The 15,904-nt window shown below is 41.9% G+C and overlaps 1 protein-coding gene and 1 pseudogene across 3 annotated transcripts in view; one reads left to right on the top strand and one right to left on the bottom strand.

Annotated features, from left to right (window-relative positions):
- The first annotated feature begins 120 nt into the window (after positions 1-120).
- Positions 121-15,904, top strand: part of Dcaf6 (DDB1 and CUL4 associated factor 6) — a 117,846-nt gene continuing 102,062 nt past the window's right edge. Inside the window, exon 1 of one of the 3 annotated variants that reach the window (XM_029478272.1) lies at positions 121-486. In XM_029478272.1, coding sequence (XP_029334132.1) covers positions 390-486 — 97 coding nt within the window. In that variant the 5' untranslated portion in view covers positions 121-389. The remainder of the gene's footprint in view (positions 487-15,904) is intronic. The other 2 variants (XM_021161442.2, XM_021161509.2) reach the window with 2 other exon arrangements.
- LOC115032499 lies at positions 14,373-14,457 on the bottom strand (annotated as a pseudogene).

Below are 15,904 nucleotides of genomic sequence, written 5' to 3'. Positions count from 1 at the left end.
CACCGGCTTTCTGTTGCCGCTGTGCATCCTCTCGCGAGAAGGGCCGGGAGGGGGCGTGGTCTAGGGAGGAGAGGGAGGAGCTCGCGGCCGCCTCCGCCTTCTCCTCCGCCTCCCGCGGGAGGGGGGTCGAGGGAGGGGACTGTTGCCGATCTCTAGATGTTCTGGGTAGTCTGAGAGTATGAGGCGAGCCGTGGCCCGGGTGCCTCTCCGCTCCGGGGGAGAAGGCGCGGCCGTGGCTGCCGCCCTCTGAGTCGCGGCGCCGGCGAAGCCCCGGGGCGCGCGCATGGTGCTGGTGCCGCTCGGGTGTTGATCGGCCTGTCCCCTCCCTCTCTTCCCCTCCCCACCCCCCGCGGTGGTCTCCCCTTTCCCACCCCAGCCCCGGCGGAGCCATGGCTCGGAGTGGCTCCTGCCCGCACCTGTTGTGGGACGTGAGGAAAAGGTCCCTTGGGCTGGAGGACCCGTCCCGGCTGAGGAGCCGCTACCTGGGTGAGCGGGGGCCCCGGGGCGGCGGCGCTGAGGTCGCCGCCCAGAGGTGGGGGAGGGGGCGCCGCCGGGGCTGTTGGCGACCAGACGGAGCCCCGACCGGGGCGCCCAGCAGGCTAGGTGTCAGGTGGGATGACGGCGATCCGCGCCCGCACCTCCTAAGGTCGGGGTCCCCTTTGCAAGCTGCCAGGCGCGGCTCAAGCTGGGCTTCCCTCGGAGAGCCGGGCCGTGGGGAGGCGGCACTAAGCCCGGAAAGGTGTTGGGGTCGCTCGTGGGCTGGGACTCCGGAGAAGACTTGGCGAGCCTTACGGAGATGCCACGTTGAACGCCAAAGTTGGCGCTTTTGCTTTCCTCCGGAGCTGTCCCCGCTCAGCCGAAGACCTCAAGGTGTTGCTTGTCCACCTCCTTCTTCGGCTTCCGCAAGGGGTTAGATGTCGCCCGAGAGAGACGCTGTTGACCACCCTCAGGGACTTGACACCCCAGCCCGGCTTGGCTCGCTGTAAACCGTGGCGCTGAGCCCAAACCTAAAAGAGATCGCGGAGCCCTCCCCACCCCCGCGCTTTCCCAGGTCCAGCCTGCTGTCAGTCCCGTAGACCTCTTTTAGGTGGCGTAAGGTTTCACGTTCCTGTTCCCACCCCTGGAAAACACACTTGGCATTTTCTGTTTCTTAGTTAAGCTTTCTAAAAACAACCTTCAGGACTGTGGACGCGGGGTTCCACCTTTTTCGTTCTGTGTACCGTGAGTTTTGTTGAGTGTGTTTGGGTTATGCCGGAGTCAACTAAAAAGTCCTGTTTCTTCAAAGTGTCTCCTCCCCCAACTCTGTCATTTCTTTGCCAAGTGAAGCGATTTGTTGCTGTCATTTTTTTTTTCTTACTACAACAAAAATAGAAAGAAATGAAATCTCATTACAGCCAATACTACTGGCTATAAATTGCTTAAAGGACGCTTAGGTGTGCATTTTAATGTTTTTAAGTGAATGTTATCATTGTAAGAATTAAATACAAAAAAGCAGAAATCCCAGAATCGGTCCCATTTGGATTTCATGCCACTGCCCCTAGAAATGTTTCTGTTTTGTGATTATTTTCCTTGATTTATTTCCTTCTTAGAAGTGCATACATATATAAATAATAGTGCCTGTATGTGCACCCTACATGTGTGTGAATGAAAACCGGATGCATGGTGGTGAAAGCATTTTTCTCCCTTGCTTTTTTCTTCACTGCATCTGGAGATCCTTTTAGACATAAAAATGTGTGTAAAACATTACATAGTACTTAATGAAGAATTTTAATGTTCTAAGTTTTAGTTTCTTTTTTATTTGAAACAGAGACTCCCTATATAGTCCAGGCTAGCCTTAACTTTTATCTCATTCTCCTGATAGCTGGGATTACATTGTAAATTTTCACCTGACCCTGTCCCCTTTTCTGTAATATGTGTTCACTGTCATGACTGTGCAAACATCATTTACATATGTTGTAATAAGTACCTAGACTGCTTGTTTTTAATATTTGTAAAGTCCTTTTTAAAATCCTTGTCTTAAAAGAGGTGTGAAAATTTATTTTAAAATTTAGTTTGTGTAGAAAAAACAGACTTTTACCTTAATAAAGCAAATGCTAAAGTTTTGTGTGAGTGAAGTTATAATTTAGTCTTATTTCAATTGGGTAATTGTGAGTTTTGTAGTTAGTGTTTCTGATTGAGTTCAGCTGTGTATAATAAAGGTAATGAGAACATGGTCAGTGGGGCTCTTGAGATGGCTCAGCAGGTGAGTGTGCCAGCCACCAAGCCTCTGCTGCTTCAGTTCTCTAGACCTCTGATGTTGCAAAGAGAAAACTCTTAAGACTAAGAACCGCCTTAGTCTTCTAAGTTCTGGAGTTCCTGATGTTCGCCACTGTGTTTAGCTTTAAGTAATTGAAGTGTGACAATGATGCATACTTTATTTTAGCACTTCTTTAAAAGCGATTCTTCCTGGGTTAGATGGAAGACATCTGTAATCCTTTAATCCCAGCACTTCCAAGGTAAAGGGCTGACTGGTAGGATCACCTGTTTAAGGTCATCTTTGAAATAAAACCTACGGGCAGTCTAGTGAATCTGATACCTAATAAGTTTCTTTGTGTGGGGGTGGGGGTGGGGGGTGAGGATGACCTTTCTCATAAAGCCTTTTTTGATGAGGAAGGAGACTTGCTGAGAGTTTGAAGGATATTTAGTGAAACTCTGTCTCAAAAAACAAACAAACAAACAAACAAACACCCTTTTAAATTCCAAGTGCAAGGAACTTAGTTAGTTGATTTCTTAAAGATATGCAGATTTAAACATCATAATTGTTCAGAGTTTTATAGTTTACATTTTCTCCTAATAGGTTTCTATTATTTGCATTCCTAATAATAAATTACTGCTAAGTAACATTCAAACTGGAATGTTCATTTTTTATGGAGGTTTTGATTACTAAAGAAACAAAACACAAAGGTTCCATTAACTTCCTCGGGAACTGAACAAGGAGAGAAAACTCTGGCAAGATGACCAGTGTTTTAGATAATGCCTCTAACGTATTCACTGACTTCCTGTAGCACACAAACAGGATTGGTATCTTCACTGCCTGATCTAAGTGTGTGAAGATTAGGTACTGGGATGTAGCTCATTTAAAAGAGTGCTTGCTCAGTGTGCAGGAAGTCCTGGGTTCCATCCCTAGCACCATGTGGTGGTGTGGAGGTGTCAGCTTGTAATCCTAGCACTCTGGAGGTAGAGGCAGGAGGATAAAGAGTTCAAGGCCAGCCCAGAGTCCCTTTCTGAAAATTAAAAAACATAGGCAATTTTAAAAAATTCACTTGGGTATGGTGGCTCATACCTCTAGCACTTGGGGCATGGGGTCAGGAGGATTAAGAAGTGCTAGGCCAGCTTGGGCTTGGAGTACAGGAGACACATTATTTAAAAACAACAAAAAGGATAGAATGGGTGGGCTGGAGGGATGGTTTAGTTGAATAAGTATGCTTACTGTACAAGCAAGGGGGCCAAATTTGGGTCTCCAGCATCCTTGTAAAAAGCTAGGGTAGGGTATAGAGACAGGAACATTACTGGGTTTGATGACTGTCATGTTAACCTAGCTAAACTGAGAGCTCAAGCTTTAGCAAGTGATCCTGTCTCAAAGGGAGGGGGGAGGGGAGGGAGAGAGAGAGAACGAGTGTACTCTATGTTCTCTGGCCTTCATGCATTGGCTGGTGCACCCACACATACAGGCAAGTGGACATGTTTATATTATATACACAAGCCGGGTATGATAGCTTACACATATAATCCCAACATTTAGGGGGCTGAGGTGGATTGTTTACAAATTCTAGGCCAATGTGGCATATATAGTCCAGAGTGAGATGAGACCCTGTCTGGAAAAACAAAACAAAACAACAGAACCAAAAAACCAAAAACGAGGCAGTAAGATAGTTGGGTAAGTAAGGACCTTACTGTTGAGACTTGGCATCCTGAGTTAGATTCCTGGGACTAATTCAGTAGGAGAGAACTGACTCCCTATTTTGTCCTCTGATCCACACACATGTAATGTGACCCATTCCTTTCCCTAAATACAATAAATGTGGTTTTTGTTTGTGATGTTTTCTTTTTTCAAAGATACTTTTCTAAACTGGTTACTTATAATCCCAGATTTATGTGAGCCAGAGGCAGTAGGGTACCACTGTGTTTAAAGCCAGCTTGAGGTACATAGAGGGAATACAAAGAAAACCGAACCACAAAATTTCACCCAAAATTCTTTAACACATACTAGTGAGAGCTTACAAAGAAGCTATAAATAGTGAAATTTTACTTAGACCTTGGAAAAAATAAGACAGGTTTTATTTTATTAGTGTTTGTAGATACAATCTTCACTTTGTGGGAAAATCAGTAAGATTTGCTAGCCTTGTTCTTCAACATAATTTATACTATACCACATTCCCATTTGGGATGTAGAATCCAGCTCTTCTTGTCAATATTTGCCTTACTTACTCTTTCTAATGTTAGCTCCCCACCCCTTTTAAGATTTACTTTATGCCCATCAATGTTCGTGTGTGTGTGTGTGTGTGTGTGTGTGTGTGTTCCTGTTCTTTGATTTTCGGGCCTGGTGCCTGTGGAAGTCAATAGAGTGCCTAGAACTGGAGTTAAGACTAGTTGGGAATCACCATGTGGGTGCTAGGAACCAAACCAAGTCTTCTGTAAAAGCAATACATGCTCTTAACTGTCCAACCATCTCTCCAGCTCTAATTTTAGCTTTTTTTTTTTTCTTTTTGTAAGAGGTGTATAAAAGTTTATTGCTTCAGTTTGCATTTTTCTAATGGCTAACAAATATCCATTTGTTTTCTTTTGCATTCATGTACATTAATTAAATGTGAAGGTTACCTTTTAAATATTTTTTTATTTATACATCTATCTATCTGTGTGTACATCTGTTTTGGTACAAGTAAATAGATTAGAAAATTTATTGTATTTTATTTTTTGAGACAGAGGCTTACTATGTAGCTGTGACTGGCCTGCAACTCAATATGTATATGTCAAGCTGGCCTCAGATTCACTGCACTCCACCTGCCTCTTGTCTCCTGAATGCTGAGATTAAAGTCAAATAGGTTTGTTTGTTTGTATGTTTGTTTAACATGCATTCTCCCCTGTTTGTCTTGTCTGTTTTCTCTTTTACTTTTTGGTCTTTTAGACAGGGTCTCCTTATATAGATGAGGCTGACCTGGAACTTCTTTCCAAAGGCTGAGATTATAGGTGCATTGCCACCATACCTGGTGCTGTTTTCTTTTTCTAAAGTCCTCTCTCTTCTCACCTCTGCTAACCTGTCCCTGCATTCCTTCCTTGTTTCTTTTCTCTCCCCTTCCCTCTTTCCCTCCCACCTACCTTCCCTGTCTTGCCCTTCCTCTTCCTACATCCCTCCCATTCCCTGGACAGTTCCCTTTTTATCCCCCTCTTACTTTCTTGAGATAGGGTCTCATGTAACCCAAGGATGGTTTGAACTATTATTACCCATCTGTATTTTAACAGTTTTCCGAACATTGTTTTTAACAATATTTATAGTTTAATATTTTTGAAACTTTTGTATTCTGTTTTAAGAACCTTTACATAATCCAAGGTCACAAAATGTTTTGTTGTTTTCTTGCCCCTTGAAAGTTTTCTATTTTATCTCATATATTTAATACTTTGAACATTGTAGAGTTCATTTTTGATACGTGCTATGAGGCGAATCAAGTTTCATTTCTTCGCTTATGAATGTAAAATTGATCCACCACTGTTTATGAAAAGACTTTCCCCCTTTGTTGAAAATCAATTGACCAGATATGTTCAAGTCACTTTCTTCACCACATTCATTGATTTAAGTTTCTGTCTTTTGCCAGTACTTTATTGTTTATAGTAAATGTTAAAAATGGGCTTAGTATGTGATAGGAGATGAAAGGAAGGGAAGAAAGAATGGAATAAAATGGCCATTTGCAGCTGACTACTTCCCTGGCTCCTTTTGGGAAATAATGCATAGCTGTCTTAGTTTCTATTCGATTGCTGTGAAGAGATATTATGACCAAGGAGCGCCTTATGAAAGGAAACATTTAATTGGGGGTTAACAGTTTTAGAGGGTTGGTCCATAATCATCTTAACGGAAAGTAGACAGGGATGGCATTGTAGCTGTAAATGAGAGCTTTGCATCCTGATCCCCAGGGAGGAGGGGGAGAAAGAAGAAGGGAGAGAGACTGAGCGACTGGGCCTTGTGCAGGCTTTTAAAGTCTCAAAGCCCACCCACAGAGACACACCTCCTTCACAAGGCCATATTTACTCCAACAAGGCCATACCTCCTAATCCTTCCCAAACACTTCCACTCCTTGATGACTTAAGCATTCAAATATATGAGCCTGTAGAGGCCATGGTCATTCAAACTAGCACAATAACTATGTCAGGTTCTTCTGGTAAAAGTATGTTCTTTGACCCATAAGATCTTTTCTCGTGCAAAAGGTGGTCCCAAGTTTGCAAACCCCTTTGATACACAAATATTAACACAGTGATATTCTCTGGCACATTTGCCTGTTTGATGATCTGAAAATTTACAAGTGAATTGTTTAGAGTTGATACTACTCTTCTATGTGGATTATCAGGAGCTTCCTGTGCTCAAGCAATGCCAAGATCTCCTTTAATAAAGGGGGGGGGGCACTCAATCTTGGGATTTATTTTAGAATCAATCCCAAGAGGACAGCCTGAACCTAGGCTGAACCCAGAAAACAATGATATATAAAGACATAAGATGGGGAGGAATATCTCTACCCTTAATGAGAATTGTCCTTGTTCTCCAATAACCCCTGTCCAGGGTTAAGTTGCTTGCAGATCCGTGATGTTCAGCCTGCCTGCTTTCTGCTGTCTGACTTGGGCATTCTCTTCCTTAAAGATCTCCATCTATACACACCCTCCACCTCCCACCATGGGACTGCTACAAGACTACTAGTGCTGAGCCTGTCTGCTTTCTTGATATCTGATTCAGAAAGTACAGTTTTCCTTTTTCTTCTTTTTCATCTTTGGCAGCTGTTGCAATCTCCAGTTTGCCTGCCCCATTTTTATTTGTCTTTCATTTTTCTTCTCTCAGTGCAAGACAAAGGGATAGGAGATTGTTTATTCTAGGCCAAATATAAATGACTATGCCTGGGAACACAGATTCAAGTTGCTCTGAATAACATGTTACAATGTAGCTGCTCCAGTGTAGAAGCAGTTATGTGAACTTGTATGGCCATCAAATAAAAGGAATCAGAAATCAAGGCATTTTCCAAATTTGTGAAAAGAAAAGGTGGGTGGGTTATATATAACAAAGGGAGAAATTCTACTTTAGGTTATGAGTGTCATCCAGTAACATCCTTAGTTTTGGGGTTGCTGGAAACTAGTGATTTTTAAAGTTTATACATTCCAAAGGATTTTCCTGATAACTGCAAGAATGTAGGTCAGATACAGAGGTGAGCAGTGAGTGCCTCATAAGGGGTTAAAGGCAGCCTAAGAGAGCCAGACTCAATATCTGCAGTTCCAACTCTTCCATAATCAGGACATTCTAATCAGTCAGCTTTGTAGAATCATTTTTACGTAGGCGTGGCTCCTCCCTCCTCCCCAGCTTCATTTAATGCCTATGAATCTGTTTTTTCAATTATCTGTAACTCTAAGATCTTGCTAAAGGGATCCTTTGTTCTCTAGCATCATATGACACTTGGTCCTTGTCTCTTTTCAAAATTTCCCAGGGAATTCTGAGCTCTTTCCATTTTCATATACAATTTTTTTTTGGTTTTTCGAGACAGGGTTTCTCTGTATAGCCCTGGCTGTCCTGGAACTCACTCTGTAGACCAGGCTGGCCTCGAACTCAGAAATCCGCTTGCCTCTGCCTCCCGAGTGCTGGGATTAAAGGCGTGCGCCACCACGCCCGGCTTTCATATACAATTTTAAAACAGCTTGTTTGTCCTGGCTTGTGATGCACATTGATAATCCCAGCTTTCATATACAATTTTAAAACAGCTTGTTTGTCCTGGCTTGTGATGCACATTGATAATCCCAGCTCTTAGAAAACAGAGACAGGAGGATTGCTGCAAGATTGAGACCAGCCTGGTTTACATAGTAAATTCCAGGTCAGTTGAGGCTACATAGCAAAGCCATGTCTCAAAATCACCACCATCATCAACAAAATCACAGTCTTGTCAGTTTCTCAAAAACAATAACAACAAGATACTTGTTTTGTGTTTGTCTCAGTCAGGGTTTCTATTCCTGCACAAAACATCATGACCAAGAAGCAAATTGATGAGGAAAGTGTTTATTCAGCTTACACTTCCACATTGCTGTTCATCACCAAAAGAAGTCAGGACTGGAACTCACACAGGTCAGGAAGCAGGAACTGATACAGAGACCATGGAGGAATGTTACTTACTAGCTTGCTTATAGAACCCAGTATACCAGCTCAGGGATGGCATCACCCACAATGGTCCCTCCCACCCTTGATCACTAATAGAGAAAATGCCTTACAGCTGGATCTGATGGCATTTCTTTAAGGGAGGCTCCTTTCTCTGTGATAACTCCAGCTTGTGTCAAGTTAACATACTAAACCAGCCAGTACAGTGTTCAATCTATATTATGTCTGGGAGAACTTTCATCTTTATAGTATTGAATCTTTCAAACTATGATTCTGGTCTAGCTCTTTATTTTGGTATTCATTGATTCAGTAGTTTTGGGTTTTGCTGAGTTGGGGATTCAACCCAGGGCTTCATTTCTTGCCATGTAAGCTTTCACTGAGCTACAGTCCCAGCCCTGGAATGGGCTTAGAGGAATAAAAACAATTGATCTTATATCTTGAACCACAATTTGTGTAATTTTTTTCTTTAAGAGTTTTTTTTTTTTTAAATTTTGTGTGGATGATTATGTCACTGCATATTAAGTTTGATTCATCCTCTTTTTTTTTTTTAACCTGTATTTAGTTCTTTAATTGCTCTGGGTAAGGCTCAAAAAGTTAAATATAGAAATAAGAGAGGAGACTGTGTCTTGACACAGGGTCAGTTGTGCTGGTTAATTTTTGTTAAGCTTGATACAAGCCATGGCATCTGTGAGGAGGGAACTTCTGTTGGGAAAATGCCTTCATCAAATTGGCTTGTAGGCAACTCTGTGGGATACATAAGAAAGCATACATAAGAAAGCAAACCAAGCAATGAGGAACAAGCTGGTACACAGCATTCCTCCATGGCTTCTGCTTCATTTCCTTCCCTGACTTTTCTCAGTGGTGGACTATATTATGGAGTTGTAAGCTGAATAAACTCTTTCTTTAAGTTGCTTTTGGTCACAGTGTTTTCTTACAATAATAGAAAGAAACCTTAACTAAGACAACTATTTTCATAAATTTTTTAAGTATTTAATTTATGTGTATGAGTATTCTGTTTTTATGAGTGGTTACCACAGCATACCTGGTTTCCATGGAGATATTTTCTGATTGAATATCCTGGAACTGGAGTTACAGAAGCAATGAGCCACCATGTGAGTGCTAGGAACTGAAACTAGGTTCTTTGAAAGAGCAGCAAGTGCTTGTAACCACTGGATCATCTCTTTAGCCCTCATTCCTGATTTAAAAAAAAGATTGTCAGGGGTTAGATGTAGATCTGTGGGAGAGCACTTATCCATCATGTACTGTGGGTTCAAGCCCCACTCCTGAAAAAAGAAAAGAAGCACATAGAGGGTGCAAGGGTGAGGGGTTTCGGTGGAGAGATGAACAGTAAGTCTCAAAGTACCTACTCCTCTTGCAGAAGACGCAGGCTCGTTTCCCAGTACCTACGTGTCAGATCACAGCTGTCTGTAGCTCTAGTTCTAAGGGTTCTCATGGCTTTCCTAGCCTCTATGGACATTGCACACACATGGTACATATACATGCATGAAGGCAAAACACTTACACCATAAATATAAATGTAAAAGATTGTCTCTGTTAAGTGTGTTGTTGGCTATAGATTTTTGTAGCTTCTCCTGAGATTAGGAAAGTCTTCTATTGCTAGATTGCTGAGACATTGATCACAACTGGGCACTTACTTTTCAGACTTTTTTTTTTTTCAGAATTTTTTTGTTTGTTTGTTTGTTTGTGGACAGAGTGCTATCCCTAATCAGTAAGCTGTTTGCAGTTGATACCTACTGGGAAAAGGAAAAATCATTTTTCTCTAATGGAGTGACACTGGGTATGTATATCAGCCACACTCCAGGGAAGGCGTAGTTGGCCAACACAATCCAGATTCATGTTACTTGTGTATTCTTGTTTGTTTGGTTTGGTATTTTTAGTCATTTTATCTTATTTTTGAGAAAATTATGAATGTAGGGAGATGGGAATAGGGGAAAATATGATCAAAACATGAAAAAAATTTTAAAAGCCAGTAAACACAACTTTTAAAAAGTTATTTGGGAGCTGGCATGATGGCTCAGTGGCTAAAGGTCTTGCTGCCCAGTGATGATCCGAGTTCAGTCCTCAGAACCCAAGCAGGAGGAGGAGAAAACAACTTCATAAAGTTATCATCTGAGCTACATATGTACGCCATAGCATAGACCTGCCCCCACGCATATCACACACAACAGTAAAGTTAAAAATGAAGTTTTTGAATTCTTTCCACTGATTAAAATTGGGCTTTTGGATTGATTTAAACCAATATTGATTTCTGGGCTCTTATTAGAGCAAATTATTCTTTTTATGTTTTAAGTTTCAGTGAGATTTAAGCTGTTGTTCATAGATGGTACTTACATAGTTTTAACCTACTTAGTTCTTATACTAGTATGATGTTGGCTTCATGAGTGGGATATGAGTCTGGTTTTCTGAATTTGTATAAGGTTTTCCTTAAATCATTGAAGACATCTGGGCTTGGAATTTTCTTAGTGGTAAGTACTTTTTTTTTAAGTTAAAAAAGCTCTATATTTTAAGAAAATAATTGACTCATGCAGTTATAGGAAATAAAACATTTGGGACTGGAGAGATGGCTCAGTGGTTGAGCATGCTGGCTGATTTTCCAGAAGACCCAGGTTCAGTTCTTTCTACCCACATCATGACTCACAACCATCTCTAGCTACATTTTGAGGACATCTGATGTTCTCTTCTGGCCTCTGCTGGCACAAGACACAAACATGGTATACAGCCATAACCATGCAAAATTAAAATTTTTTAAAAAGTTAAGCAATAGCAGGGTGGTGGTGGTGCACGCCTTTAATCCCAGCACTTGGGAGGCAGAGGCAGGTTGATTTCTGAGTTCGAAGCCAGCCTGGTCTACAGAGTGAGTTCCAGGACAGCCAGGGCTACACAGAGAATCCCTGTCTCGAAAAACCAAAAAAAAAAAAAAAAAAAAAGTTAAATAATAGAAAGCTATATGCTATACCCCAGTACCAGTACCTCAATGGTAATTTCTTTTGAAATATAATAATTAGGAAACTGACAGAATTCACATTCCTTATTCAGATTTTTGTAATGTTACATGGATTCATTTATATGTGTACATTTAGTTCCATGCAGTGTAGTCTAATATTTATTTTGACAAATTAATGTTAATTTTAGTTTACTAATTATGGATTTATATGGTTAAAACATAAAATTCCACCACCACATGGATTGTTTGTGCCACCCTTTTCTTTACTGCTATAACCCTGACAACCACAATTCTGTTCTTAACACAGGGTTTTGTCACTTCAGAGATGTCATATATTGGTTGACTATATTCTAAACTATCTAGGAGAATAAGCAGCTGGAATATTTAAATTAAGGAATAATTTATTCCTTTTTATTGCCGAGTATAAATGTTTATCTGTTCATCTGTTTTTAGATAGTTCAGTTGTTTCTAATTTGGGGTTAAGAATCAGGCTATTTGAGTGCACACCTTTGATGCCAGCACTTGGGAGGCAGAAGTAGGAGCATCTGTCCAGTTTGAGGCGAGTGTGGTCCCCAAAGTGAGTTTTAGGGTAGTCAGAGCCTACACAGTGAGACCCAGTGTGTCTTGTATACATGTGCAGTAGCATGTGTACAGAAACCAAAGGATAACTTTTTAGCAGTCAGTTCTTGCCTTTCTTCTGTTAGTTTTCAGGTATTTAACTCAGGCTATCAATCTTGGCATCCAGTGCCTTTACCATGTAGGCTGTTTCCTAGCCCCCACAATACATAGCATGTTTTTGGTATGTGCAATGTATTAGATGATATCTGTGGTCTTACTTGGCTTGAATAGCATGACAAGTTGGTAACTTTAAAAAGGCCAGCCAGATGGACTCACTCCCTTCCTGTAAAGCACTAGTGGTTGTGTGTTCATGAAGTCCTGGGTGAGTTTTCATGCCAGAGCTGGAAGTTCAGTGGACATGGAACTTCTGATAGCATCCCATCTTACAGAATACTGTTCAAGTCAGAAATGATGGAGTTTGCTTACTCCTGTGGTGGAGAGCAGTTGTTCCTTGTGTGCTTTCCCTCTGGTGGATTTGTAGGCAGTCACCTTTGTACAAGTCATGGTATAAACCTTATTTGTTGACCTGCTGTCTTGTGGAGTGAGAGTCAGATTTGTGCAGTGTTAAGAGAACAATAGCAGTGGCAGCATTGAGGTTACGTTTTTTAAAGTTCTTTATTTTAGATACTGCTTCTTGGCTACATACATCTTTTCTTTTCTTTTCTTTTTTTTCCTTTTCCTTTTGATAGTATTTCTTTTATTCTGTTATAGGGGCTTTTTTGTTGTTTGTTTTAAAAAACTTTTTATTGGTTCTTTGTGAATTTCACATCATTCATCGAAGTTCTCCCTCCCTTTATCCCTGCCCTTCACCCAACAAAGGAAAAAAATATTCTCATTGTGGAAGCTGTAGTGTGTCATAGTGTGTCCCATGGTATATATAACCTTTTGTCCACACTTCTTTGCTTGCCGGTGTTCATTACAGTGACTAAATGGTCTATTAGGAGGCCTGTGGCTTCTGCTACTTTATCAATACTGGACCCTCACTGGGATTTCTTTTGGATATCCTGTTGTTGCCCTGTGTCATGGAGATCCTGTAGTTTTGGATCTGTGGGATGGGTTCCTTCATGCACTCCAGCAGTTCATCAATGGGGTAGATAGATGTTGTAGTGGGTCAATTGGATCTGGGCCTGAGAGATACTGAGCTGATCAGCCCACAGGCTCTCCTGCTTTCACACTGGCTCTCACACGCCCAGGGCCAGCTCACCAGCCCAGGGCCAGCTCACCAGCAACTCCCCCAGCCAGAGCCAGCTCTACCCTGTTGCCCAGGAGAGGGGCAGGGCCTGTCTTCCTGAGTGTTGCAGCTGGTGAGAGAAATGGTCAGTTCTCCCACTCTCATGACCCTGGGGCCAACTCTCCCACTTGCCATAGATGGCCAGAGACCAGGGAGGGGAGGAGGGCATATTTCCCTCTCCCAGGAGACTGCCCAGCAGACCAAAGATGGGCTGGCTTTCCTGGGCTGACCCCAAGGGGTTGGGGACAGCTCATCTGCTGCCTCCACATCCAGGGCCAGCTCTACTGTGATGCCCAGGTGAGGTTGAGGACCCTGGAGCGCTTATTCTCCCAAGTGCTGCAGCAGGATATGGGCAAAGCCAGCTCTCCTGCTCTCATGACCCCAGGGTTAGCTCTCCTGCCTGCCACTGCAGGGGAGGTGAGTGGTAGGCCAGTTTTCTCACACTGATATCCTAGTAGCTGACTCAGCTAAAATTCTCACAGTGTGGGTGGGTTCAGTTCTCTTGTTCTCATGCCTCCAGAGCCAGCTCTCCCATGATGCCCAGATAAAGAGTGGGGCCAGTTTTGCATAGTCCTTAAACATCACTATGTCCTCGTTGGCAGCACAGATCAAGGGGTGTCTGCCTGGCCTTTGATAGTAACAGACCCCTGCTACTGCAGGGCCATAGACCCCCCAGATATGGTCCCCAGTGACAGCATAGGCCAGGACCCCACCATGATCCCAGATGGTATCACCAGCTACTCATATCAGGCTGTTCATCACTACCCTTGAGTCTCAAGTTCTGCCTCTCTTCATTGTGCCCTTGTTCTTTTCTTCCATTTCCCCACCACTTGCTTCCTTTAGTAGCCACTGGGGTCTCTGACTGTCTGGGGTTGTCCCAGGAGTGCTGTGCTGCACTATGCATTATGGTGCTGGGCCAAGGTCTGGGGGACACCAGACTGGTGGTCATCTCTGGGCTAGCTCCCTGTCCAGGCCCCATGGTGCTGGTCTGGTGGTCATCTCGAGCTAGCTCCTCCCCTGGCCAGCCCAAGGGACCCCTTCTGAGGGTTGTCTTTCTCAGGCTCACCGTCCCCCACCCCCTTTCCCAGAGCCCACCAGGCATGGTTGTTCTAATTGTAGCTTGCTTCCCATCATGGCAGCCTGTCCCAGCCTGTCTGGGTGCAGGATTGGTGGTTGTTTCAGAGTGTATTAGGCTACTAATCATTCAGTGTTCATAGGTCAGAATACCTGAGCATAGGCATAGCCTCTCTCTTCCCTGCCATATGCAGTAGCCATACCTGTATGGCCTCTAGGGACACGGGTGCAAGAAACTGATTTCCAGTTTATCATTATTTTTATGAACTGCACTTTAGTGTCATGCCACAAAGAACTCTTATCACTATGAGTGATCCTGAAAATTCTTTACTATGCGTTTTTCTTAAAATTTTACAGTTTTGTACTTCAATCTAGGTTTTATTGTGAGTTAATTTTTGTAGGTCTAAAGTTCAGTTCAAAATTAATTTTTGTACTAAAGGGTATCTCACTCAGTTTATTGAAAAGGTTCTTTTTCCTTCACAAAATGTATCTGATTCTGAATTTTCTCATTTGTTCTTGTGTCCTTTTTAGAATATATTACTGTCTTGTTTCTATAGTTACACAGTGTGCTTTAACATTAGGACAAAGTAATTTCTCCTTCTCTAAAGAATCATTTGTTATATAAGCTTATCCATATGTCCAGATTCATTGCTGGAATTTTGACAGTTGTTGATCGAGGGAAACTGATATCTTTATTATCCCGAGTCTTGTACTTCATAAATATGATGTGTTACTCCATTAATTTAGGACTTTAATAAAGCTAGAGGTCTCATTATGTGAGTTTTTATGTTTATGCTTAGTTTAAGGTTATTCTTAGCTATGTAGAGTTGAAGGCCAGTCTGCCTTATGGGAAACCCTGCCTCCAACAAAATTATCCAGGCAAAACAGCAGCAAAATAACTGCTTCTGTTGATCTGTACTCAACTCAAACATTAGTAGTGAACGAGTTTTAAAAATATTTCTCAAGATTTTGTATGCTGATATTCTTTTCCTATAGGAAAGTGTTTCCCTTATTCAATCTGCATTTTAAATTCTTCCTTGTGGTCTAAAAAATGGCTTAGCAGTTAATATCACAGGCTGCTCTTCCAGAGGACCTGGGTTCAATTCCTAGCACCCACAGGGCAGCTCACAACCATCTGTAACCCCAGTCCTAGGGGGATCTAACACCATTTTCTGGCTTCCTCTGGCACCATTCATATCTACATACATGAAGGTAGATACTCACACACATAAAAACAAACAAACAAACAAACTAAAACCTAAAAAATAAAAGGTTAAAATGAAAGTTAAAAATTAAAATTAATTTTTTTATTATTACATAGCCTAAACTCATAGTACTGGCTTTAATAATTGTAGTGAAAGTGAACATTCTTGCCTCATTTCTGATTTTACTATTACATATAGTATAAGTTATAGTTTTCTTGTTTGCTTTAATAGATATTCTTTACTAAGTTGAAATTTTCCTTCCATGCAAAGCTTACTGAAAGCATTTAATGTGCATGGGTTCAGTCACAGAAACAGCCACGTGTTGCTGTGATAGCACACTAACCAAACTGGAGAGGAAAGCATTTATTTGGCTTCTGTCATTGCTCTAGAAGCAGTGGGACCTAGGAGGATGGAGTTGATAAATGAGGCAGACTAAA

This window comes from Mus caroli, chromosome 1 (genome assembly GCF_900094665.2).
Source record: "Mus caroli chromosome 1, CAROLI_EIJ_v1.1, whole genome shotgun sequence".
Lineage (NCBI taxonomy): Eukaryota > Metazoa > Chordata > Mammalia > Rodentia > Muridae > Mus > Mus caroli.
This window is presented reverse-complemented; position numbering and strand designations above follow the sequence as displayed.